Genomic DNA, 26,968 nt, shown 5'->3' on the forward strand with positions numbered 1-26,968 from the left:
CTGACGCACTTCCGGAGCGCGGTGGGGCTGCCGCGGCGGCTGCAAGCCTGGAGGATGGTGGTTACTAGGTCCGCGCGGCCTCAGGCCGGGATCCAAACCACGTCAGTTGAAAGCTCACAGCAGAAGGTAGGAGATCTCAAGGCTCCCTCATTTCTTCTCGCTGGTTCGCAGGACGGTGCTCAGGGAGGTGGGTGGCGCTGGGGTCCCGCGGAGCCTGGGGAGGAGCGGCAGAAAAGCCGGAACTGGCAGCGCGCAGCTGTGTACCAGGCTCCGCGCTAAGCCTGTAGCTTCCTCCTTAGATCTCACTAGGGTCTTTTAACGTAATGCTTGGCAGGGAATAGAGAGATTAGGTAACTTATTTTGCGGTAGTTCAGCTCCGTAATGCCGGTGCACAGCTCAGGCCTTTTAATCTTACAGCTAACACCGTGCTAAGGAGGATTAATTTCGGCCACCAAGCGTGAGCCTCATTAGCTGGATTGGATGGAGAAAGCACCATTTTCACGTGGGAAGACTGGCTGTGCCCCGACAGCACCTCCTTCTGGCGTGGGGAGGGCTGTGGTGACGCCAGCTAGTAATCCAGTGGCGTTAGTCGTCCGCTGCCTCTGATATTGCAATGAAGGGAAGGGAGCATTAATTCGCTTAGGTATGAAAACGTAAGCACCGCGACCGATTCCATCTTTCGTCTTTTCCTATATGTTATGTCGGAATGTAGGTCCACCTAGCATATGTGACTTTGAGTGGAGAAAATTTTCTTTTTCAATTATTTGTTTTGTTCCCTAAAGTCAGATCCAGGACTTAGGTGACGCTAGTGAGGCAGGGCCTGCAAATGCAGTCAGATCCAGTATTTAAGTATTGATTTTTTTTTTAAATTGTGGATGGTGATGGTTGTTATTGTTTTGCATTAATCTTGTTTACTGAGTTTTTTAGTGCTCTCTTAAAATTTGCTTCTGAGGGGAGTGCCTCATTCACTTTGCTCTTGTCCCATCCCTACCTAAATCACAGTGTATTTTCACTGGCTTGTAGAATTCTGCTGCCTCAAGAATTCACGCACATCCAAAAGGCCAGAAGGAATCTCCATCTGATGACCCAAGTATTGCTGAGTCACAGACCAGTAGGGAACAAAGTCCAGCTCCTAAAACCAGGAAGAGGAAGAGCGGAACTACAGGTTCATTACCAGGAATGAACAAACCTTCTACTGATGGAGAGATCTCTGAAGCAGAGTCAAACTGTTCTTCTGTGTCTGAGGCCCAGGATCCCATTTTAAGAGTAACTAGGAGAAGGCAGATCTTAGTTGCAGGCACCCCAGTTTCCAGTGTAAGGAAAAAGCTGAAAATAACTCGAGTAAGTGAGTCTCATACTGAAGAAGAAGTCTCTGAAGCAGAATCACATATTTCAGGTATTTCTAGAATTGTGCATCCCACAGAAATAACAACAAGAACCAGGAGAAGTAAGGCTAAATCCCGAACCGATCCAAACCAAGAATCCCATGTGGAAGCTAATTCTGATGCTGAGTCATCATGCTCAGACATTTCTTCATTTTCTGGAATTGCAACTAGGAGAACAACAAGGAGTATGCAAAGGAAATTACAGGCACAAACTGAGGAGAATGATACTAAGATTGTACCAGGAAATGAAAAGCAAATCATAAATACACCTGTGAATTTAGAGGATTCAGATACCAGACGAACTTCTCGTTTACTAGCAAGATCGCTTTCTCAGATAAATAAGCCAAATATCTCTAATAATGAAACTTATGATGACCCTGATAATGACTCCTTCTTTGGAAATTCAGGAAAAAAACTAATAGTGCAAAAACACCAAAGTTTTAATATAAGAGAGGAAAAACAAGACAACGTTTCACCTCTCAAAGAAATAACAAAGCAGAATTGTAAGAGCTTAGAGGAAGAAGCCAAAAGAATAATAGATGCAGGAAAAGAAATTAATGAGAAAAATTCTCAGTTGAAGAGTCTTTCTGAACTTCAGGACACTAGCCTTCAGCAGTTAGTTTCGCAAAGGCATTCAACCCCTGAAAGTAACAAAACCACCTCAGCATCCTCAAACCTGAACTGTGAGGCTGTAATGAAATCGTTAGCTCAAACATTTGCAGTTGTGGAAGTGGACAGATGGAATGAAGAGAGAAACAGCAGCATAAAAACAAGTGACTGGATAGAGCTTGGTGATGGTGGTGATAGTGATGAAGAAGAAGAGTGCACAGTTATAGGTGTTGGCGAAGACATGAGCAAAGAAAGGGATGTAGATTTTGAGTGTGATACCAAGCTGTGTGAAGTTGAGCCCAGCACATCTCAGGATAAAGATGATTCTGTTTTATTAGTTCTCAGCAGTGATGAAAGCCAGCAGTCTGAAAACAGTGAGAATGAAGAGGACACTGTGTGTTTCATTGAAAATAGTGGTCAAAAAGAGTCATTAAATGGAGACTCAGAAAATACATCACCTGACAATGCATTGTTTGTCATTGACACAACTCCTCGATTGATTGCTGATAAAAATTTTTGCTTGGATGAAGAAGACAAGGCAAGTGAGGTTGCCACTGAGGAAGAAGAGGAGGAGGAGGAAGAAAGTGAAGAAGAACCATCAGACAGTGACAGAAGTAAAGATAATGAGTTTAGTGATGAAGACAACTTACTAAATAGCACAAAATCTAAACTGTAAGTTTTATCTTTATTTTTTAAAGTAAGTTTTTGATACATGTTTGAAGTGGCTAATTTACCATAAAAATATTAGTCATAGAAATTGAAAAAATTATTACTTTGGGTTCTTTATGGAAGAGCTTTTTTATCCAGCATTTCCCTTGTTTATGTGGGTATCTTTGTTAGTCATATTTTTCCCACCAATGAGAGCTAAAAGTACTCCGTTTGGTGGTACATTAAAAATCATCTGGGGCTTCCCTGGTGGCACAGTGGTTGAGAGTCCGCCTGCTGATGCAGGAGACGCGGGTTCGTGCCCCGGTCCGGGAAGATCCCACATGCCACGGAGCTGCTGGGCCCGTGAGCCATGGCCGCTGAGCCTGCGCGTCTGGAGCCTGTGCTCCGCAACGGGAGAGGCCACAACAGTGAGAGGCCCCCATACCACACACACAAAAAAATCATCTGTTAAGGTTTTCTTGCACGATTATTAAGAGCAACATATAAAAGGGAAGGGAGGTAACTTGGTTTTTTCCACATGTTGATTGTAGAGAAATTGAAAAATAGAGGAAAACCTGAGAAAAACAATAACCTATAATCCCATCTATCACCCATTGAAAAGCACTCTTTGGGGGCTATTTCTTTAGTTTCTTTTTTGTTTGTTTTTCAAATTTGTTTTTCCTAGGCACAGGCCCTTGGTGGCAGTGTATCCTAGTCTTCACTGTAAACCAGTGAAATCGCTGAAGCTAGTCTCAGGTGTACTTATTTTTTAAAAGCCACACCTCCTCCCCAGGATAATTGTAATGTACACTCAGGGTTGAGAATCACTGCCAAGGTACTACAATTGAATGATTTCACTTTCCAGTAGAGGTTGATTATCAAAACTTTTAACTGCTCAGTTTATATGAATAATTAGGAAAGAAACTGTAAGTCCAAGTGTACTTGTTTATAAAAAGGACTCTTCAGTAATATAAAGTAGAAATTTTTATTACATAAATATAACAGGAGCCCAAGCCAACTGCAGAAGATTGATTTGGTGGATCCAGGGTTTGACAGTTATACTTTTTTTAAATCTCCAGTGGAAAGTACGAATGCTCATTGTTTAAAACTCACTGATTTAGAGGCACTACTAAATGCCCTTAAATTACCCAGAAAAACATTCCAAATTTGGATAACTTAGAAGTTCGGAGTAGAAGACCCTGTCTTTCTCATTGGCTTTGGAGATGGAAGTATGTGGACGTATATTAACTCACTATGTATACGTGAAGTTGAGCAAATTGCCAGATGTATTTCCTCCTCTTTTCTGTAATTCTTTCTTTATAAAATCCCTTTATGAAGTCTGTTGTCACGTAATATGGCCTTAATCCTCTTCTAAGAAAAACTAGGGAATAAATTTTGATGTGCTTCCAAAAGGCTTAATTCATTATTCATCCCATAATTTTCTTCTAAATAAAAATACAGTCTCAATTGTTTCCATTTTGAATTACTAAATGATCTAAAGATCATTTCTTAATCACTTAAAAGTGATCATTTCTCTTTCAGTCTGAAGTTGACTAGCAGCAGCATAGATCCTGGTCTGAGTATTAAGCAGCTGGGTGGTTTGTATATTAATGTCAATGCAGACAAGCTACAGTTGAACAAGAGAACCCTAACACAGATCAAGGAGAAAAAGAAAAATGAGGTAAGTTGCACAAAGCATCCCATTGGTTTTCATAGAACTAACCAGTCACTTCTAGAAATGATTAGTCCTTGGTAAGAGACTAATTTTCCTATAGTGCAACCACATTAGCCTACTGTGCTTCTTTTTTCCCTCTTTCCAGGACAATCATTTCTTCTTTTTTATTATAAAGTCCCAGCTATAGAAGATGAGGCTTGAAAACTAGAGCAATATAGGATCAGTGTTACTCTTCTTGCAATCACCAGTTATGATCCCAAGGGTTGTGTTTTTTCTTTTCTTGCTATACTTTTAGTTCTTAACTGCTTTGGACTGTGTTGAAAATCTGAAAGCTGCGAGTGCCCACTAACCCCACCAGGAAAAAAAGCACATGTGCGCATAGACATAAAATTGTACATATATTTTCAGAAAGAAATTACAGGTTAGGTAACCTCATCCAAACCCTCAGTTTCAGCTGTCACCTTGAATGACTTCCAAATCTTTAGTATCAGTATTTTCTAGCCTTGCAGCCTACCCAGGTCTTTAAATCCAGGTGCCTATTGTTTGTTCATTCAGATGTGCTCAGGCACTTGACTTCACTAATTGTCCTTCTCTTCCCTACCTAAACCAGTTCCTCCTTTTGCAAGGGAAAATCTGTTTACCTTTTGCACTCAACAACTAAGCCTAGGGGACGGTGCTTGTTACATACTTTCTACTCTGCCCCCTCCTTTCCACCCCACTGTCACTGACTAGTGACATCTCTTGTGTTTTTCATCTAGACTATTGTAGTGGCCTCCTTACTCTTCTTCAAGCCATCCTCCATGGTCTTGCTAGATTTCTTTTTCTAAAAATACAAATCTGACCATGATATTCTGTTTAAGTCCTGTAGTAGTTCCTCAGAGCATTCAAGGTGCCTCTGTTCCTCTAGCTCTGACTGTCCACCTGCTGTGTTCTTACCATTGAAAATTACTATAGTTCCCTGAACACACCCTGGTCCTTCCCCCTACCTCCAATGCAGAGATTATAAATCACAACCTTTAGGAAGCATTCTTTGACCCTAGTCCTTCCCCCTACCTCCTCTCTGCTTCTGCAACACCCAGTATAGATCTAAGTGATTATTGATCATGTGGTATTCATTGTGTTTTTTACTGTCTTTTATTTCTGGACTGGATAATTCTTTGTTGTGGGAAAATGTCCTGTGCCTTGTAGGATATTTTTTAGCAGCATCCCTGGCCGCTACCCCATAGGTGCCAGTAGCATCCATCTCTACCAGTGCACCGTCCCCTCACCTCAAAATGTCTTCAGATATTGCCAGTTGCTCTCAGCTGAGAACCAGTCTAAACCCTACTATAGTACTTGACACACAACCAGCTCTTAATAATCTATTAAATAAATATCGTGCTCTCTTCTCTGATAGGGAAGTCTAGACTGCTACTGTGCTACCCAGCAACTTCTAGTCCTGAACCTGAATTGAGGATTTCTGAATTGATAATTGACTTCTAAATTGATAATTTCAAATGTTATTGACCAAATTAATATTTGCTGTATTCCTGTGAACTGTTTTGAGGGTTAAGGAGCAGCTGTCTTTAGTTCTTATACTGGGGAAATGAGTAATAACCCTCAGGTTCCTTTTAGTCACATACACAGTATTAAAACAGTATTTAATAACCCTAGGCAAGTAACAAGAAATGCAGAAGACATTTAGGAAAAGATTAACAGATCTGACTACTTAAAATTTTAAAACTTAGGCAAATAAAAACACCTTAAAGACAAGTAAAAGACCACAGGTTAATACCAAGATACAAAATACATTTCTACAAATTAATAAGAACACAACCCTGTGTAAAAATGAAAAATAACCCCCCCCCAAAATACAGGCATACCCCAGAAGAAGACTTATATTACAATACATAGCTAATAAATACACAAAAAGTTGATCAACAGCAAAGGGAAACATTCATGAAGTACCACTGACAAAACACAAAAGGATAATCTCCTGTGTTGGCTATGTAAAGAAAATGGTACTGATTAACTCTTGGTAGGAGTTTATACTACTTGGATGCAAGGCAATTTAGTAGTCCCTATGAAAATTTAAATGACACATTTTGGAATCTGTTTTACAGAAATAATCACAAGTGTGCAGAGATGGTGTTTACAATGTTTCATGGAAAATGTAATGGAGACTTACTAAACTAAATATCAAGAAAAATTGTGCATAACAGCTGTTAAAAAGAATGAAGTTGATCTTTGTATGAATTGACATTGAAAGAGCATCTTTGATATATTGTTGGGTTGCTAAAAGCAGATTTGCTCGATGGCATAATTTCATTGGTATACCATAAAAAGCATATGTTGTTTAATCAAAATCTATACTGCTGTTTCTTATCAGTAGTCTAGCTGGTCTCCTCAGATCACAGAAAGCTGTTTTACCAGCATCGAAGAACTTATTAAAGCCTAGTCAGGTTTTTTTCCAGGGAGTTCAAGAACTCTATGGCATTGTTCCTATTGTCTTTCGTTTCCAGTTGGTTGGTGCAGGTGGCTGGTTGCAAACCAATGAAATGCAAGTGGACACATTAACATATATCTGGTGTGTGCAGATTCAGATTAGAAGAAGAAATTTGAGATGAATATTGATTTTATAGATTGCCTAAACCCTTCAGTTTGTCTTCTAAAGCATTTTTATTTTGATATAATTTACAAATTTAAGGACAGGAGCAGCTTTGCAGTAGTATGTTTGTCCATATAGAAGGTTAGTATATCTGGAGTAGTCTTCAGTGTGGGAGATGTTTCCTTTATAAGGCAATAATGTTGAAACAATAATGACATTCTGACATTTTAAAACCAGTTTAATATTTTTGCAGCTTTTGCAGAAAGCCGTCATTACTCCTGATTTTGAAAAAAACTACTGTGTCCCACCATATAGTGAATCAAAGTATAAACTTCAGAAAAAACGCAGAGTGAGTACAGTGACTCATTATTTAGAATGTTTAATGTGTTTGACTATATATGTTCAGTTTATCTAACATGGCTGTACAACTAAAATATATACGTTTCCAAAGAAAATTGTTACAGATATCTAAGAGCCCGTAAAATATGGTTCCATAAACAACGTTTCTTATAGATTTTCACAAAGTGAAAGCTCTTTTTTACCATCCTTAAAAACAGTGGCAGCCAGCATATGAGGTCACTGTCCACACCACACCTCTTGGCTTATGGGTACTGTTCACAGAAGCCTGGGAGCTCTGTTGTGGGCTTTTGTAGGGAACTGAATGTAACCATTAAAAACACTGGCCTATTTAGTCTGCCAACTGAAAGCATAGAAGGTATTTTCTTTAGTAAAATACAGGGGACTACTTCCATTTCAACTAGTAAGGATAAAGAAATTATTGAGAGAGCTTAAGAGGAAATTTGAGGATGGTGCTCCAGTAATGTCACTAATATGACCAGAGCACCCTGGCACATGGTAAACACTCCAATATTTGTTGTGTGAATGAACAAAAAATGAAATTAAGCAAATAACTTGCTAGGAGTTTTCAAAAAACAAAGTTTTTGAATTTTAGAAATAATAGAAATTTCTGGACTTGCTGGAGTGAGTAACTTTCTGAGACAACTCGGTGACTCAGTAAAAGTGTTAATGTTTACATAAAAGCTCCAGAAGTAAAAATTTTTATACATTACATCTTGTGTAGGGTATTCTAGACAATAAAAATTGAAGCTGTGGGTTACTCTCCCAACAAGTCAGCAGTTCTTACTAAGATACAAAGTAAATTTTAAGGAGCCCTCATTTAAGAAACTGACAGTGCTGTGCCTAATTTATCAGAGAAATCACTTTTTGTGATCTAATCATTTTATGAAAGGTGAATCTGGAGATAATATATACATTCCTGTAAAGTAACCTTATTTGTTTTTCATGAAATTTTCTTTATAATTTTAGGGGGAGTGAGGTATAGTTTATACACTGCTTATTAAAATTAGAATTTTCTAATTGTTTCTGAAATTTGAATTTCAGCAAGAGCGACAAAAAACAGCAGGTGATGGCTGGTTTGGTATGAAAGCTCCAGAACTGACAGATGAACTGAAAAATGATCTCAAAGCACTGAAGATGAGAGCTAGCATGGACCCAAAAAGGTTTTACAAGAAAAATGATAGAGATGGCTTCCCCAAGTACTTCCAGGTATGAAGCAAACAGAATAATGGTAGTGATGTTCTGAGGATTTTAGTTTGGAAAGCACTATAGTGATTTGTTTACTCTTAAATGAATATTTACAGAGCACATCTGCTTGGGCCATATAATAATGGCCAGAACCCAATTCAGACAGCCACCAGCTTGTAATGGCTTTCCATATAGAAAGATGGTGTTCCAGACGGTAACTAGGTTTCCAAACGGTAACTAGCTTTTCATAATTTCTTCTCTAAAAATTATGAAACTTATAAGATGGGTGTACCATATATGAGTATTATTAGCCTAAGAGCAAGACTCCTTGCAGGATGGGGCAGGAAAGAGGGACTCATGTACACCAAACTCTTCTTTTTTTCAAGGTTCTTTATTCTGAAAACAAGTTAAAAGTTGGTTTCCAAAGTGTTTTCAGATGAAAGTCCAATTGATTCACCCTCTGGTAGCTCTCAAGTTCATTTCGTTCTTCTTGGCTACCTTTCTTGTCACTCATGGATTACTGTAATAGTCCTTTGCCTCCAGGTCTGCTCTCCCTTTGGGTCCATCCTCTACATTGTAGGCAGTCATCTTTCCTTTAAAAAATAGCAATCTGTTTTATGACACACCTCTGCTCAATGATAATCAAGATATTCAATGGTACCTTCAGTGATTCTTATAACCTATAGGATAGAGTCTATATCTATACCCTTTAATGTAGCCCTTCACCATGTGCACCCAAACCAGCTCACTACCCCTTTTTTGGTCACATGGTCTCCTCTTAAGCTCCAACACACTCAGCTACTCAGTCTTCTCAGGATATGCACAGACTGGTCTAGTCATTCTGACTTTACAAGTGTTTGGCTCTGCCATGTTTGCTTGGTGAAATTTTACCCATACAAATCCAAGCTAAAATGTCATCCTTTGTAAAACCTTCTTTACCTCCATTCGGTAGAATTCGCCATTTAGTTTTCAGAGCATCTAGAGTGTTTTGTTCAGCATAATATTAGGTTATGCTTTAATTTTTTAGTTGCGTACCTTCGGATCTTCCTTGAGACTCTGGGGGCTTCCCTGGTGGTGCAGTGGTTAAGAATCCGCCTGCCAGTGCAGGGGACATGGGTTTAAGCCCTGGGCTGGGAAAATCCCACATGCCACGGAGCAACTCAGCCTGTGCGCCACAACTACTGAGCCTGTGCTATAGAGCCCGCGAGCCACAACTACTGAAGCCCGCGCACCTAGAGCCTGTGCTCTGCGACAAGAGAAGCCACTGCAGTGAGAAGCCTGTGTGCTGCAACGAAGAGTAGTCCCCACTCGCCACAACTAGAGAAAGCCCACAAGCAGCAGTGAAGACCCAATGCAGCCAAAAAAAATAAATTAATTTTAAAAATTATTTTAAAATTAAATAAAATAAATAAATAAAATTTTTAAAAAAGATTCTGGCCCCCTCACTGGCAGGGACCAGATATTCTTTGTCTTTGTTTCCCTAACACCTAGCACAGTGCCTGGCACATAGTAGACATTGTAAATTTTACTTGGTTGAACATACGAACAGATGCAGAGTGGTCAGTAAGAAGGTTCTAAGTTGGCAGCAATTATGATAACCTAGGAGATCAAATAGGTATATAGTAGAATGTATGTGTCAATTTCGTTAAATTGGAAAACTAAAACAAAAGACTATCTGTCCCACTTTTCCTCCTCTATTTAGACTATTCATCAAGAATTTACTGTCTAGCACTTATATAAAAGGAATTTTGGTTTTACTGTAAACTCTAATGAAGAAATGTCATTAGTAGGACCCAGTGCAGATTGAATAAGTGACTTTTTCTTTAAGAAACGGCAAAACTAATTTTAATATTGGTAAATTGTAAGCTGTGTTTTCCATTACTTTCTATAAATATACTTTGTTAGAGCTACCCTGAGATACGAAAGATACTTGGCCTTCAGGTATTGCATGACTTATTTCAATCAATCATTCATAGATTGGAACCATTGTTGACAATCCAGCTGACTTCTACCATTCACGAGTTCCCAGGAAACAAAGGAAGAGAACTATTGTGGAGGAACTGCTGGCCGATTCTGAGTTCAGAAGGTAAAGGAATTTATGTTTCACTTCATAATATGTGTGCTTTCCCTTAGAATATGCATAAACTTTAAATTCAAGACAATTTTTAAATGCTTTAGCACAGAGTTTCTCAACAGCAGCACTATTATATTTTTTGGATGGAATAATTATTAGGGGGGACTGTCCTGTACATTGTAGGATCTTTAACAGCCTCCCTGGTGTCTATCCACTAGATGCCAGTAGTGCACTCCCCTCCCCCCCAATTCATGACACTCAAAAATGTCTTCGAGCAGTTTCAAGTGGCCCCTGTGGGGCATAAGCATTCCCAATTTAGAACCACTGCTTTAGAGGGAAGCATGAAAGTATTTGGCTGACTAGAGGAGAATGAGCCCACAAAGGAGACTGGGAAAGAATAGCCAGGGAGGCATGAAGAAAACCAGGAGAGCACAGTGTCATAGAAGTCAAGGAAAGGGACTTCCCTGGTGGCGCAGTGCTTAAGAATCCGCCTGCCAGTGCAGGGGACACGGGTTCGATCCCTGGTCTGGGAAGATCCCACATGCCGCGGAGCAACTAAGCCTGTGCACCACAACTACTACACATGGCACAACTACTGAAGCCCGCACACCACAACAAAGAGCAGCCGCTGCTCGCCACAACTAGAGAAAGCCTGCGCGCAGCAACGAAGACCCAACGCGGCCAAATAAATAAATAAATTGGTGGGGGGGAGGTCAAGGAAAGAGAACGTTACGGGCAGGTATAAGCTGGAGGGAGTGGCTAACAGTAATAAGTGCTGCTGAGAGCTCAGTTGAGGTAAGAACTAAAACCTTTGGATTTAGTACATGGAGGTCACAGTAACCTTGGCAGAAGGAGTTTTCAGGGGAGTGATGGGGAGGAAAGCAGACTGTAAGGTACTTGAGAGTGAGCTGAAGAAATAAGGGAGAAATCTTTGAAGAAGTTTGGTTGTGAGCAAGATGAGAGAGTCACAGCTAGTGGATGGAGTTGGATTTTTTTTTTTTCCTGAGATGGGGCAATTTGAGTATGTTTAAATGTCCTTGAAGTAGGTATGTGTATAGTATAGATTTAAAAGCATAACTCATATAGAAACCTCTGCCGGACTTCTAGATTCGTTTAGTAGCAAAAGTGAAAATGTTTATCAAGGTTTTTTAAACTGGTGTAATATATAGACATGGAAAACAAGTTTAACTTGAGTGTCACGTAAACTATTTAATGAGTCTGGTTTATGGTGAAATTTTTAGAAACAAGCAATGCTCTTTTCTCACTTCTCTCTCTTTGGAAATCTCATCCCCACAGAGTTTGTATTAATCTATATACTGTTGACTTTCAAATGTGTATGTCTAGTCTAGTTCTCTCCTGAGTCCAGAGCCCATAACCAGCTACTGCCTCAGGAATATCTAATGGGTATCTCACAGGCCCCTCTAAGAGCTAACTTGGGGTCTACTGACCTCATCCTCCCTGTACATTCTGGTCCTCTCCCAGTGTTCTGTATCTCATGACCAAATGGCATCACCCTCTGTCCATTAGGGCAAGTCCTAATACCTCCTCTCCCTTCAGTCCCATGTTCAAACTGTCAGAGTCCCTCCCATTTTCCTATCTCTCAAGCGTGTCTGTTTCCTTCCCCACAGAGGTGTGTGGTACAAGGTGATTGAGTCCTTACTTAAAATTGACCTATATTTTGTAATCTTCATGATGGCAGTCTCAGAAATTACAGCATGGGTCTCTAGTGGCTGAAAGTTTTCAAAAGTCTTCCTCTACCGTTGCCGTTTTTTTCTTACTAGACTGCAAGCTCTGAGGGTAGGGACTACTATGGCTGGCTGGTTCACTGCTCTGTCCGCAACAGTTAGTATGGCTTCTTATACATGGTGGAACTTAGTGCAGATGTGATGAATAGATAGTGAAAATACACACACAAAAAAAATGAAATTTAGAAGTGCCTCCCTGCCGCCGCCACCCCTCTCCCCACCAAAAGGTTACATTAACTTCTAATGTTTGGTGTGTCATACTTTAGAACTTAAAGGTTTGGTTTTTCTTTTTAGATATAACCGAAGGAAGTACTCAGAGATTATGGCTGAAAAGGCAGCAAATGCAGCAGGAAAGAAGTTTCGAAAGAAGAAGAAGTTTCGCAATTAAGATTCACCAAGCAAATCACAAAGTTTTACATCTCCCCTTTATTTATTACTAAAGATATTTTGAAAACTGACACAACCATCACACAAATTAACATAGCCTGGCCCTATTTATATATAGGGATTTCTCTTTGGAAAAAGTTGATTTTAGAGAGGATTAATCACATGCCTCTTGGGATAAAAATAGGGGTGTCTACAAAGGATCCACTCATGCTTAGAGCCTTTGAGGAGGAAAAAAAGGAAAATAACCTCAGTCATTTAACATTTTTGTAAAGTTTTCAACATTTGGTTATTTAAAGAAAATTTAAAACATTTAAAAAATACAAAGTTTGCTAACATTCAAAAATTTTAAAGTAATATGATCAAACATACGTGAGCAGTATTGTAATTATTATGTAGAGATATGTGTGTAGGGGGGAGATGGTGCCCTTTTGTCAGTTGCACATTCAAGTCCAGAAAATTGGTGAAGCTGGGATACAGAGATCGTGTTGCCAGTATGACAGTCACAGTTGAAACCAAAGAAATGTTAAAAGTGTTCTTGGGGCTTCCCTGGTGGCGCAGTGGTTGAGAGTCTGCCTGCCGATGCAGGGGACATGGGTTCGTGCCCTGATCCAGGAAGATCCCACATGCCGTGGAGCGGCTGGGCCCGTGAGCCATGGCCGCTGAGCCTGCGCATCTGGAGCCTGTGCTCCGCAACGGGAGAGGCCACAACAGTGAGAGGCCCACGTACCGCCAAAAAAAAAAAAAAAAAAAAAGTGTTCTTGGAGCATGTGTATGTTAGTATATGACCAAAGAACTAAATGAAGCTATAAAAAGGACTTAAAAGATAGATAGATAGACTACTTGGAAAGTCTGAGTTAAGAGTAGAAGCAGGAGAGCTATTTTCCTTCTTTAGCAACTGAAACAGGAAGAAAGATTTTCTCCAGATTCAATGTTGCATTCCGGTGAAATAGTATTAATATAATTTTAATTTGGCCAGGAGGTAAAGTGGCCCAGCCTGTCTCATCTCCAGTGGCAGAAATATGCATCCTGGCTAAAGCAACTCACGACACCCAAGGAGTGTTGGCCATTTCTGTTCATGCTTCGTGGTGGGTTATTGCTTCCTTCATGTCGTTACTCAGGGGACGTCTGTTTTGTAGCATACTGCTTTCTTGGGATTTCAGTAAATAAGAAATCTATTTTGTGTTTACTGCTTGGGATCATAAGCAGCCTAGTAATAAAACAACATTCATAGGTGGACTTAGTGAAACATCTCTATCTGTTCTCTTTTATAGAAAAGCTTTTATTCCAAGAATATTAAGTTTTGCCTTCTGGGTAAAATAAGGACCTGCTATGAGAGAATTAAATATAAAAACAAGAAATAATTTACCCTTTACACATTCTTCCAGAAGGAGACATTGTTAGTAGAACGTTTCTTCAGCTCATGCTACTATGCTATAAGAACAGTCAAAGCTGTCAATCCTTTTGTATGGTGTTTCTCGGCGCAATTGAGGACTTACGCAGTTTTTTCTCAGGCTCAAGGTGTGTGTCAACTTTATTCATAACTTTCATGCTGGTTTCTGACTAATGAATGCTAGAATAGGTTGAATTATGTGATACTTCAAAACTGCAGTTAGGACAAATATTTGGTACATTATAGTGCATTTTACAGGGAAAGCAAGATTGGAGAACTAATCCTTCCCACACAGAGCAGCGTTAGAGCTCTGGATTGGAAAGCAGTGATGAGGAACGAGAACTGAACCTAAGCGCCAAGTTCAGCTCTCACTAACCCACCTTAGAGGTGCTCTCAGTACATGTTTTGAGTACAGTTGACTCTTGAACAACACGGGGGTTAGGGGCAGTGAACCCCATGCAGCTGAAAGTCAGAAACCTTAACAGTAGGCCCTCTGTATCCACAGTTCTGCATCTGAGAACCAACTGTTCAACTGCTTGCAGATCATGTAATATCAATACTTCTTTAGTATGGATTTATTGGGAAAAAAATCTATGTATAGTGGACCTGCTCAGTTCAAGCCTGTGTTGTTCAAGGATCAAATGTATTATAGTTACATTTTAACACGCTCTTTTTTTGTCTCCATTCTTTTTTTTTATCTTATCTGTATTTTTGTAAGCCACATAAGTAACTTGGAACAAAGTAGAAAGTTATCAGCGAATGTAAAATACCTTATTCAGTGAAATAAATGCTTCAGCTAAAAGTCATTTAAAGTGATCTCTATTAACATTTACTTTAAGGAATTAAAACTGGTAAGATGCATAGTAGCTTCATCTCAAATGTGCTCTTCACAAATTTATTTTAAATCTTCAAAACTATCAAAATATGGGCTTTCCTGGTGGGGCAGTGGTTGAGAGTCCGCCTGCCGATGCAGGGGACGCAGGTTCGTGCCCCGGTCTGGGAGGATCCCACATGCCGCAGAGCGGCTGGGCCCGTGAGCCATGGCCGCTGAGCCTGCGCCTCTGGAGCCTGTGCTCCGCAACGGGAGAGGCCACAACAGTGAGAGGCCCGCGTACCGCAAAAAAAAAAAAAAAAAAAAATATATATATATATATATATATATATATATATATATATAAAACTAGGTAAAGGTCAGAACGAAGTCTCTTAGTGCTCCCAGCCTTCTACAAAAGTCTATACTTGAATAATGTATGTATTTGTCTTGTTTATTTTAAGCAAAGCAACTATTGAGAAAAAGTTTTAGTGACTGGCTTCTGTCACTAAACTCAGTCCACTTACTGGAACTATTTTAAGGCTTAATGACTATCAGAAGTACATTGACTTCTCAACTGAAAAGCATTGTAAAGCGTACAAAGTGCTGATGTAGTGTGCTAATGAAAGGAGGGCCTTCAGAATACCTTAAGGTCTTGAAAGATTTCTGAAGTGCTTTTAAGACAGCTTATTAAAAAAAAAAAAAAAAAAGCCTACAAAGCTAGTTTTTTTTTATTTTCTAAAGTGAGGAAATTAGGGAAAGGAAAATGAAGATGGAAGAAGTTAGAAAACTAACAGTTGATGAAGGCAAGCTCTGAGCTTCCTGGCATCTAACACAAAAATCAGCTCTGTGTTCAGTGTTCTGCCATAATATAAAAACAAAACAGCTGCTTTAGAGAAGCACCATTATACCTGTTTTTAAGACCTGAAGAAGTGTTGCATGGGTCTCATAACAAGGATGTCAGACTACAGGCCATGCTTGGCTGTCCAGAGGATAAATGGCAGGGTTTTAAAAGGAAGAAAGACTGTATAGAAACGTTTAATGAAACTTTGAGCAACTGGGATAAATTCAAGGGGTCCCACTCTCAGAAATAGCAAATTATAAGAAAACATCACATGAAAAAAATTTTCAGTACCACTTCTGGAATATGTGCAGATGCTCATTCAGTTCAATCCCTCAAGCAATGACAACTACTGTTCAGAATAACTACCTACAATATCTTACTGAAAGCGTTCAGTTAGGATTGAAACGAAATGATTTATGAACTCCCCAAGCATCTGACTAGAATGTAAAATTCAGGTCTCATTGTTACACAACTTAAGTGAAGAATGAATGCTTTCAATTTCTGATAGCTTCCCAGAAGCAGGGTCAGTAGCATGACCTGCAATTAAATGTCTTAAGCAGATCAGTGTTTTATCAAAGAACTGGAATGTCTCAAACTATGAAATGTGAATTTTTAGGTAACAGTGGAGGAGGTTCTGAAAGGGAAATGGTTATCAATAAATACTGAACACCAACTGTGAAAAAGGCAAAACTATTTTAGGTTCAGGTGATGGGTGGTGGATGATGTATGTTCATTCCAATTATCACTGCATAGAATTGCCCCAAGACTCAGTGATTCAGAACAACCACTGTTTTATTGTATCTCATGATTCAGTGGGTCAGGGCTTAGCTAGGTGATTTTTGCTCTACATGGTATCGAATGAGGTCGCTCAGTGGTATTCAGCGGGCTGCTGAGCAGATCTGGAAGGCCTAAGACATTCCCTGACATGCCTGACACCTTGCAATATTTTCTTTTAAAAGCATGATGACAATTGAAATTTATCTTCAGTTTAATGGTAGTATAGCATAGAAATTGCTATAAAGCCAAAACATGACCCACACACTTTGGCACTGCATAGTGTTTAGGAAGTCCTGCTCTTCCCCACCTGCCTCCTTCCTAGTCACCCCTCCTGAGGGAAGAGGAGTTGCTAACCAGATTGAAGTGAGCCCAGTAGCCCAGTGAGCTGTAGTTTAACAAATGAACAAAGTTGCTGTATTAACAGGTCAGAAACGATCTGCAGTCAGTCACTTTTGCCCTATTAGAGGGCAGGCCTCTCATCCTCTCTTCCAAACGAGGTGGGAAATTAGACTTGGGGCCTTCTAGAGCCAGGCTTTCTCTGTGAATGGCAGGGGATGATAGGAACATGTCATTCAATCTCGGCTTACCTGAGAAATCCTGCGGTCGGGGCTGCTCCTCTAAAGCTGTTCCATGAGTGGTATACTCTCTTTTCCATTGGCTCATCTTCCTTATGATTACAACCTCCTTGGCAGAATTGCAAAGCAGGAACTGGTAGGTTTCAGGCACCAAAATCCTGACCTCAAACCCCATGCAATGTATTGAAGTTCTGAGGTTTTGTTCATTAAGGGAAGAAAAATGAAATATGGATATGAAAACTATGGTTAGATTTAGTCCAATTACCATATGAATTTTAGCTCTCATATGCAGTGAGGGATACTATAAATGACTTTGAGCGGTGTTCCTCAACCTTTTTAAATGGTAGGAAAGAAATATGTGCACGCAGTCATCTATATGAAAAAAAATTTATGTGAAGTTTTGTTCAGCCCCACCCTCCTACATCTACTCCACCCCCATAACCCAGGGAAGTTCACAGGAGTAGTGTACTAAAGAGAACAAAAACAAGGTACACATTGTAGTTAATAAAAGTTTTCTATATCTTGGTATTATCAGGAAGACCTATTTTTTCCCATTTTTATATATGTGTACACACACACACCAAAATGGCTGGCTATGAGACAATGATAACAGGTCATGGCTTAATTCTGTAATGTGAAGCTCATCAAAACCTTGGCCGATTTATCTATAACATCTGCCCTTCTAGCCAAATCTGCCACTTTACCCACCTTCAACTGTCAGCTGCCCTCACCTGCCAGGAGGGAGTGGATGTCAAATTAAGTGAGATGAAAAGATACACAACTGGCTCAGTGCCTCTACCTGTGCTTTGGTGACTGCTGGATGAATCACAACTTAAATGCTTTTCACGTATTTTACCTGACTGTAGTCCTTTAGGGTTGACTCTTGGTTTTTCCTTTAGTGAAAATCATTATCCTGATTTAGCCGAAGGCATTTGAATCAAGATGAGCCTGCATTTCCTTCAAGCTCAATCTCGTCGATTCCAGTTACCCTCAATTTCACTCCACCTCAGTCAGTCACCATCATGGACTTACTTGAAACTGGCCAAGATACTGAACTCTGACTACCCCAATCTGTTATCCTGCTAGCCTTCCCTCCAGTTCCCTCTAACCCAACCTTGAATGCACTTTGGAATTGTTCGAGGTGGCTCCGAAAGTACTGATGCCTGGGCCCCACCTCCAAAGACTGTAAACTCATGATCTCAAGTATTTCAGCCCCTCTCATTCTCCCAATCCTCCACCCCCATTAGGATACCTCTTCCTCCCTAATCAATCTGGATCCGTTGGTCAGACATGTCTTTGTAGGTGCCACTAGTCTTGTTCTTTCTTCTTTCTTTTTCTGATACTCTCACCTGCCACTCCCAGCCAAGGAAACGCCCACTTTTCCTTCTGTGACCTCACCTGTCTAGAGAAACGATTCCTCCATGCATCCAGCTGCTATATTCAATAGCTTTTCCCTCTGTCTTCATCTCTTCTGGCAAGGAAATGTTATTTGACACTCCTGACTTTCCTTCTTGAAGCTCCAGCTTCCCTTTGCTCCTGCGGGAAGATGAACTTTCAGCTTCTCCTATCCCTTTATTCTTTTTCCCTTCACTGGTTTTCTTACTCTGCCCACTGCTCGTTGGTCCCCCATAATGCCTACCCTCTTTATCTTCTTCCGCTGTACTGTCTAACTTGAATGTCTTGTCCTCCCTCTCCTTCTGCATTGCTCTCACCTCTCCGCGGAAGGCTCCAAAGTCTCCATCCTTACACTTATACACCCCTGCTCCAGATGCACAGTTCCTGTTCTATGTGATACGCCCATACATGTATCGTGACGTCATCTCAAACTGAACATATCCAGAACCAGACACATCATCTTTCTGAGATGAATAAGTGCTTAGCACCGTGCCTAGCACGGGACAGGTACTCAAAGGGAAGCTACTATTCCCTGTTCTCCATCTTCCCCATTGGGGAAGCCTTCCTAAAACAGTTTTAATGATGCCTTTTTGCTTTTTTACCTTCTATGGCCTACCTCTGCCTAACAAAACATGAGGAGACCCCTACATTCAAGATCTGACATTCAAGACTAAAATGACACCACCAGGGGTTTATATTCATCACTCCCCGCTCATGCTCCAAACTTCATTTGTGCTGGTCATCTGCCTATTTCTCTCACTGCTCTGCTCTCGACTACAGGAAATGACATTTCCCAGATGCCAAATGACTTTGCAGTGAGACACTGACCTAAGACAAGGGGAGGAGAAGCAAGAAGTCAGGGTATTTCTCTCCCTCTCTGCCTTGGGTTGGGTTGCAGCTCTGCCATCTCCCACCTCCCACCAGGCAACCTCCCACCATTGGATACCCCAGGATTCTGGGTTCTGGGAACACCGTCTCCTCTCATTATCCCCCTGGCACTAGGGGTGATAGAGGTTTCCTACTATTGCAATATCTGGGTTGCCTACACTTTCATCACCTGTGTGACAATTCCCCATATTCAATTCTCTAAGGTGATGTGTCTTTCTGCCTAGACCCGACAGATTTCAGCCAAACCAAACTAGTTGATATTGAGTGGTCAGTCAACATATACCAAGTGCTGTGCATGCCAGCTACTGTGCTGGATACAGTGAGTTTTCACCTTTTATCTTTGTTCATATGGGTAACTCCACCTAAAACATTTTCCTTGCCTCCAACTCACCTAACAAAATACTACTGACCTTTCAAGCCCATTCAGAAACCAGTAGTTTGAACATCTACTCTGTGCAAGGCAATGTGCCAGGTGCTGGCAGTGCCCAGGGAAGGAATGAGACCATCCCAGGCATCACTGAGCTGACACTCTACATTTCTTCATAAAATATTTTTTCAGATTTTTCCCCACCGATATGTACATTCTTGAAATTTCCATTTGTGCTTATTTTTACTGTTTTTAATAAACACTATATAGCACTTACTTAAGTGCCAGGCACTGTTCTAAGGACTTTCAACTTACTTTATGTAACCATTATGTATGTATGTACATATGAAACATATTACATACATATGTAACAATTTAGGTTACCTTTAGGTAAACCTAAGAGGTAGGTGCTACTATTAACCTCATCATTTTATGAATGAAGAAACCGAGGCACAGAAAGGTTAAGTAACCTGCCTCATGTCACAGAGCTAGTACGTATAACTGTCACACTTTCATTTTAGCCTTGCACTATAGCTACCTGCATACCTATTTCAGCATCAACAGCAGAAACTGCCTTTTTTCCCCCTTCTTTTACGGTTACAGAACACATGGTTTTTAGCTGGGACTGTGTCCACCTTGGGGAAAAAAAAAAAAAGCTAAGATTCCCACCTTTCCATGGGATGTGAGTGAATGTGGTATGTGCAACTTCTGGGAGGTGTCCTTCAAAGAAGGGTGAGCTTGGAATGGGGCTCTGTCCCTTTATCTTCTCCCCACTAACTAGTATGCTGACCTGATGGCAGGGGCAGGAGCAATCATCTTGGACCATGAGGTGGAACCTGCATTTTGAAGATGGAAGAATAAGGAGCCTGGGTCTCATGATCAAGCAGCTGCCATTCCCTGGACTTTCACATGAGAAAGAAACCTCTACCTTGGACTTCCCTGGTGGCGCAGTGGTTAGGAATCAGCCTGCCACTGCAGGGTACACGGATTCGAGCCCTGGTCCAGGAAGATCCCACATGCCGCAGAGCAACTAAGCTCACGTGCCACAACTACTGAAGCCCACGCACCTAGAGCCCATGCTCTGCAATGAGAAGCCACCGCAATGAGAAGCCCGCGCACCACAAGGAAGAGTAGCCCCTGCCTGCTGCAACTAGAGAAAGCCTGCACACAGCAACAAAGAACCAATGCAGCTGAAAATAAATAAATTTATTTTTTTTAAAAAAAGAAACCTCTATCTTGCCAAATCCACTGTTACTTTGGTTTCCTGTCACTCATAGCAAAACCAACCCTAATTAATGGAATCACCAATCCATGGCCCCCTGTCCCTCACTAGGACGAACACTGTAAGAAAATGCACTCTTACTCAACTTTGTATTTCTTTCCAATATGGTTCCTTGCACAAAGCCAGTACTCAAAAAAAAAAAAATATATATATATATAGAATAGAATAGAAGGTGGATGAAGTTGTAGAATATTTTAAAAATGCTGATGGATGTACAAAGCCCAAGAGGAAGCTGGAATGAAACCACCCCTAGCCGCTGGTCTTTAGAGTCTGTACTGGGTACAGGTGGCACAGGATGGGAATGTCTCCACCTTTGGGGCAGCTCCCACTTTGTGACTACCTTCCTGGAATCCTGGGTGTGTGAGGTAGAGCAGTGAAAGAGGGCACAAAGGAAATAGGTCCTCAAACATGAACACCTATGATTTTCCCTTCTCCACCTTCATGCTTTTTCCTCTGCCCTCTTCCTACTTTCCTCAGAAGAGCAGGCACTTTTCTATCATGCCGAGGCTAATCCTTTCACCTTACCCCCATAACATCTTCGCACCCTAACTTTCTCATCCATAAAATAGGGATAATTCATACTTCTTAGGATTGGAGGGATAATTAAATGGCAAGGGTTAAATAAAGTTGCTGGCATAAAGCAGGTGTTTACAAAAACGTGAGATGTCTTCCTTTTCCTCTTGACTCCGTTCTCCTGAAGAGGAAACTCGCTCCATCAGTTCTTGGAGATAATGCTTTCTTCTCCTGGTTTTCTTCCTACCTCTCTGGCTACCCTTTTTGTTCTCTTTGAAGAACTCATTCTTTGCCTACCCTTCAACTGTCTGTGCTCTGGGTTTCTGTCTTCAACCTTCATCTCTCCTTACTCGATCTATACTCTCCTTGCACAATCTCACCTGTGTCCAGAGCTTAAAGTGCCATCTGTAGGTGAATAAATTTTAAATCTCAAGCCTAGATCAGTCTCCTCAGCTGCAGACCTTCTTTTCCTTTCCTCTCTCCCTACATATTTACTTTCCTTTAGTTCTTTCATTCAATAAATATCTATTGAGAGCTTGCCATGTCCTCGGCATTGAATATCAACCACCAACTATACATCTTCTCCAGGATGTTCCACAGAGACCTCGGGCTCAACACATAGAAATATGAACTTAGTTTTCCCCAAAACCCACTTCTCTCTCCTTCTGTCTCCTTTGTGACTGTTTCAGCCTCCACTCATCTGCCCTAATTAGAAATGGGAGTCTTTTCTGACTGTTCCCTTTCTCTCCTCTATATATCCCTTAATTCATCAAGTCCCATCAATTTGGACTCCTTTAATCTCTCTCCAATTTGTATACTTATCACACTCCCCAAATACCTCCCTAGTTCCAGCCCTCATAATTTTCTTACCTAGATGACCTTAACTGCCCTGAACTGGTTGTAGAGCCTCCCGTCTTGTGCTATTCCAGCCTGGAATCCACAATGTGGACAGAGGGCTGATACAGAACACACATCCAAACCCACAGCTAACTTCATATTCAATGATAAAAAGCTGAAAGCATTCCCTCTAAGATCAGTAACAAGACAAGGATGCCCACTCTCGCCACCTTTATTCAACATAGTTTTGGAAGTCCTAGACAAGCGATCAGAGAAAAAAAGGAAATAAAAGGAATCCAAATTGGAAAGGAAGAAGTAAAATTGTCACTGTTTGCAGATGACATGATACTATACATAGAGAATCCTAAAGATGCCACCAGAAAATGACTAGAGCTCATCAATGAATTCAGTAAAGTTGCAGGATACACAATTAATATACAGAAACCTGCTGCATTTCTATACACTAACAACGAAGTATCAGAATGAAGAATTAAGGAAACAATCCCATTTACCATCACATCAAAAAGAATAAGAGGGACTTCCCTGGTGGTCCAGTGGTAAAGAATCTGCCTTCCAATGCAGGGGACGCGGGTTCAATCCGTGGTTGGGAACTAAGATCTCACATGCTGTGGGGCAACTATGCCCACGTGCTACAACTACTGAGCTCGTGCGCCTCAACTAGAGAGCCCATGTGCCACAAACTTCAGAGCCCATGCACTCTGGAGCCCACATGCCACAACTAGAGAAGACAAAACCCGCACACCACAACTAGAGAGAAGCCCACGCACTGCAATGAAGAGCCCGCATGCTGCAACAAAAGATCCTGCATGTCTTGACAAAGATTCTGCATGCCACAACTAAGACCTGACACAGCCATAAAAATTAAAAAATTTTTTAAAAAAAAGAATAAGATGCCTAGGTATCTGTTTTGTAAATAAGTTCATTTGTATCTTTTTTTGTTGTTGTTGTTGTTTTTGCGGTACGCGGGCCTCTCACTGTTGTGGCCTCTCCCATCGCGGAGCACAGGCTCCAGATGCGCAGGCCCAGCGTCCATGGCTCACAGGCCCAGCCGCTCCGTGGCATGTGGGATCTTCCCAGATTGGGGCACAAACCCGTGTCCCCTGCATTGGTAGGCGGACTCTCAACAACTGCGCCACCAGGGAAGCCCCATTTGTATCATTTTTTAAGATTCCACATATAAGTGATATCTAAGGAGTCAAACCTATCTAAGGAGTCAAAAGACCTGCACTCCAAAAACTATAAGACACTGATGAAAGAAATTGAAGACCACACAAACATCTGGAAAGATATACTATGTTCTTGGATTGGAAGAATCAATACTGTTAAAATGACCATACTGCCCAAGGCAATCTACAGACTCAACACAATCCCAAATTACCAATGGTATTTTTCACAGACCTGGAACAAAAAAATTTTTAATTTGTAGGAAACACAAAAGACCCCAAAAATAATAATAGCCAAAATAATCCCGAGAAAGAACAGAGCTGGAGGAATCATGCGCCCTGACTTCAGACTATACTACAAAGCTACAGTCATTAAAACAGTATGATAGTGGCACAGAAACAGACACCTAGATCAACAGAACAGGATAGAAAGCCCAGAAATAAACCCACACACTATGGTCAAAATTAATCTATGACAAAGCAGTCAAGAATAAGCTATGAAGAAAAGACAGTCTCTTCAATAAATGGTGCTGGGAAAAAGGGGACAGCTACATGTTTAAGAATGAAATTAGAGTATTCTCTAACACCATATAAAAAATAAACTCAAAATGGATTAAAGACCTAAATGTAAGACTGGATACTATAAAACTCCTAGAGGAAAACATAGGAAGGATACTCTTTGACATAAATCGCAGCAATATTTTTTTGGACCTGTTTCCTAGAGTAATGGAAATAAAAACAAAAATAAACAAATGGGGCAAAATTAAACTTAAAAGGTTTTGCACACCAAAGGAAACCATAGACAAAACAAAAAGACAACTTACGGACTGGGAGAAGATATTTGCAAATGACGCTACCAACAAGGGATTAACTTCCAGAATATACAAACAGCTCATACAGCTTAATATCTAAAAAACAACCCAATATAAAAAATGGGCAGAAGACCTAAACAGACATTTCTCCAAAGAGGACATACAGAGGGCCAACAGTCACATGAAAAGATGCTCAACATCACTAATTATTAGTGAAATGCAAATCAAAACTACAATGAGGTATCACCTCACACCAGTCATTACGGCCATCATTAAAAAGTCTACAAATAATAAATGCTGGAGAGGGTGTGGAGAAAAAGGAACCCTCCTACACTGTTAGCAGGAATGTAAATTGGCGCAGCCACTATGGAGAACAGTATGGAGGTTCTTTAAAAAACTAAAAATAGAGTTACCATATGATCCAGCAATCCCATTCCTGGGCATATATTTGGAGAAAACTCTAACTCAAAAAGATACATGCACCCTGATGTTCACAGCAGCATTATTTATAATAGCCAAGACATGAACACAACCTAAATGTCCACCAACAGAAGAATGGGTAAAGAAGATGTGGGGGGGGGTATATGTATAGAATTTTAAAAATATATTTATTTTTTAATTTATTTTGGCTGCGCCGGGTCTTAGCTGTGGCACGCGGGATCTTCATTGTGGCATGTGGGATCTTTTAGTTGTGGCATGCAGGCTTTTTAGTTGTGGCATGCAGGCTTCTTAGCTGTGGCATGCGGACTTCTTAGTTGCAGCATGCATGCAGGATCTAGTTCCCTGACCAGGGATCGAACCCAGGCCACCTGCATTGGGAGTATGGAGTCTTATCCACTGGACCACCAGGGAATATTATATATTATATTAATATTATATATTCCATATATATATAATGGAATATTACTCAGCCATAAAAAAATAATGCCATTTGCAGCAACATGGATGGACCTAGAGATTACCATACTAAGTGAAGTCAGAGAAAGACAAATATCATATGATATCACATATGTGGAATCTTAAAAATGATACAAATGAACTTATTTACAAAACAGAAATAAACTCACAACTAAAGAAAACAAACATGGTTACCAAAGGGGAAAGGGGGGGAGGGAAATTTGGGATTAATCGACAGAGACTACTATATATGAAATAGATAAACAACAAGGACCTGCTGTATAGCACAGGGAACTATACTCAGTATCTTGTAATAACCTATATTGGAAAATAATCTTTAAAAGAATGCATATGTATATGTATATGTATAACTGAATCAATTTGCCAGACACCTGACACATGGTAACTCAACTATACTTCTATAAGAAAAATTAAAAATTAAAAAGAAAAAAGGTGGGGCTTCCCTGGTGGCGCAGTGGTTGAGAATCTGCCTGCTAATGCAGGGGACACGGGTTCAAGCCCTGGTCTGGGAGGATCCCATATGCCGCGGGGCAACTAGGCCCGTGAGCCACAATTACTGAGTCTGCACGTCTGGAGCCTGTGCTCCGCAACAAGAGAGGCTGCGATAGTGAGAGGCCCGCACACCGAGATGAAGAGTGGCCCCCACTTGCCACAACTAGAGAAAGCCCTCGCACAGAAATGAAGACCCAACACAGCAAAAATAAATTAATTAATAAACTCCTACCCCCAACATCTAAAAAAAAAAAAAAAAACTTTAAAAAAGAAAAAAGCTAGGCAGTGGTTTCCTATTGCCTTTAGGGCGAAGTCCACACTCCTTAACATGGTGTACAAGACCTTCAGGACATGGTCCCTGCTGGAATCACCTTGTAAAGAGATATCTTGTTTACATATTTCTCTATGCTTAGTAGGAGGAGCTCCTAAACGGTGTATTTATGGCTGAGATCCAGCACGGAGCAGAACATAAGGAGTTAATAAATGTTTGTTAAATCAAATTCAGAAAATCTTTAATGGATAAGCAGTATCAGGGCTGACTACTGGAAAGTGAACTTAAGAACAGGCACCAAATGCTTTTTATTCCTTCCTCATTAGCTTAGGAATTTTTTTGCTCTATCTTTTTAAAATTAACTTATTACAAGGATAAGATAGGCTTATTATGAAAACGACTCAAACATTACAAACAGGCAATCAGTAAAAAGACCCCCACCCTTCATACCACTGTCCCTCCTGCCCCAGCCCTGTTAACCGTTCATATATCCTTCCAGAAATTTTCTCTGCGCACACAGTCATGCTAATATACATTATTACTACTATTATTATTAGCATTACTTAACATAAAAAGAATATTAAGTACTCATTTACGTATCCATTTTTTTCATATAATCTTGGTTATTTTTCCATAGCAGTATATATGGATCTTCCTCATTTTTTAAAGGTCTGCGTTGTATTCAATTCAATTACAAGGCTCTACCATACTTTCTTCAAACAGTTCATTATTGATGGACATGTAGGTTATTTCCAGCTTGAGGCCATTCTATTAAAAAAAATTTTTTTTTTTACCCACCGTGCAGGGATCTTGTAGGATCTTAGTTCCCTGACCAGGGATCAAACCCGGGCCCTTGGCAGTGAAAGCGTGGAGTCCCAACCACTGGATTGCCAGGGAATTCCGGAGGCCATTTTAAACAATGCTGCATTTACAGAAGAAAATTAAATGTAAATCTCA

General features: G+C 40.5%; 2 protein-coding genes across 10 annotated transcripts; one reads left to right on the plus strand and one right to left on the minus strand.

Annotated features, from left to right (window-relative positions):
- DNTTIP2 (deoxynucleotidyltransferase terminal interacting protein 2) lies at window positions 1-26,835 on the plus strand. 7 transcript variants are annotated; one of them, XR_009538873.1, is made up of 9 exons: window positions 26-126; window positions 1,024-2,666; window positions 4,167-4,323; window positions 7,158-7,253; window positions 8,306-8,470; window positions 10,426-10,535; window positions 12,563-14,173; window positions 19,560-19,654; window positions 20,484-20,939. XR_009538873.1 is itself a non-coding variant. In XM_060139548.1 (7 exons), the coding sequence occupies exons 1-7, from the start codon at window positions 55-57 to the stop codon at window positions 12,654-12,656; spliced, it is 2,337 nt and encodes a 778-aa protein (XP_059995531.1). In that variant the 5' UTR covers window positions 1-54; the 3' UTR covers window positions 12,657-14,725. The 7 variants fall into 7 exon arrangements, 2 of the variants coding, with proteins under 2 accessions (XP_059995531.1, XP_059995530.1); XR_009538874.1 differs by having other exon boundaries at window positions 20,503-20,939; XR_009538877.1 differs by lacking the exons at window positions 19,560-19,654; window positions 20,484-20,939 and adding an exon at window positions 26,817-26,835.
- Window positions 8,869-26,875, minus strand: LOC132514612 (uncharacterized). 3 transcript variants are annotated; one of them, XM_060139550.1, is made up of 3 exons: window positions 18,451-18,948; window positions 17,065-17,243; window positions 8,869-9,042 (listed from the first exon to the last, which is right to left on the minus strand). In XM_060139550.1, exons 1-3 carry the CDS (start codon window positions 18,753-18,755, stop codon window positions 8,960-8,962), a joined length of 567 nt encoding a protein of 188 aa, XP_059995533.1. In that variant the 5' UTR covers window positions 18,756-18,948; the 3' UTR covers window positions 8,869-8,959. The 3 variants fall into 3 exon arrangements, with proteins under 3 accessions (XP_059995533.1, XP_059995534.1, XP_059995532.1); XM_060139551.1 differs by lacking the exon at window positions 8,869-9,042 and adding an exon at window positions 26,717-26,875 and having other exon boundaries at window positions 16,508-17,243; window positions 18,451-18,588; XM_060139549.1 differs by lacking the exon at window positions 8,869-9,042 and having other exon boundaries at window positions 16,508-17,243.
- Window positions 26,876-26,968: the final 93 nt, after the last annotated feature.

This window comes from Lagenorhynchus albirostris, chromosome 2, assembly GCF_949774975.1.
Source record: "Lagenorhynchus albirostris chromosome 2, mLagAlb1.1, whole genome shotgun sequence".
NCBI classification, from domain to species: Eukaryota; Metazoa; Chordata; class Mammalia; order Artiodactyla; family Delphinidae; genus Lagenorhynchus; species Lagenorhynchus albirostris.

Excerpts from the sequence above, each read along its gene's own strand:
- DNTTIP2 (XM_060139548.1), top strand. The coding sequence starts at position 55 with ATGGTGGTTACTAGGTCCGCGCGGCCTCAGGCCGGGATCCAAACCACG. Across the intron at positions 2,667-4,166 it reads AATAGCACAAAATCTAAACT|TGATCATTTCTCTTTCAGTC; the intron begins GTAAGTTTTATC and ends ATCACTTAAAAG. Across the intron at positions 10,536-12,562 it reads GCCGATTCTGAGTTCAGAAG|ATATAACCGAAGGAAGTACT; the intron begins GTAAAGGAATTT and ends TTTTCTTTTTAG.
- LOC132514612 (XM_060139549.1), bottom strand. The coding sequence starts at position 18,755 with ATGCAGAAGGAGAGGGAGGACAAGACATTCAAGTTAGACAGTACAGCG. Across the intron at positions 17,244-18,450 it reads GGAATCGTTTCTCTAGACAG|AACTTCAATACATTGCATGG; the intron begins GTGAGGTCACAG and ends ACAAAACCTCAG.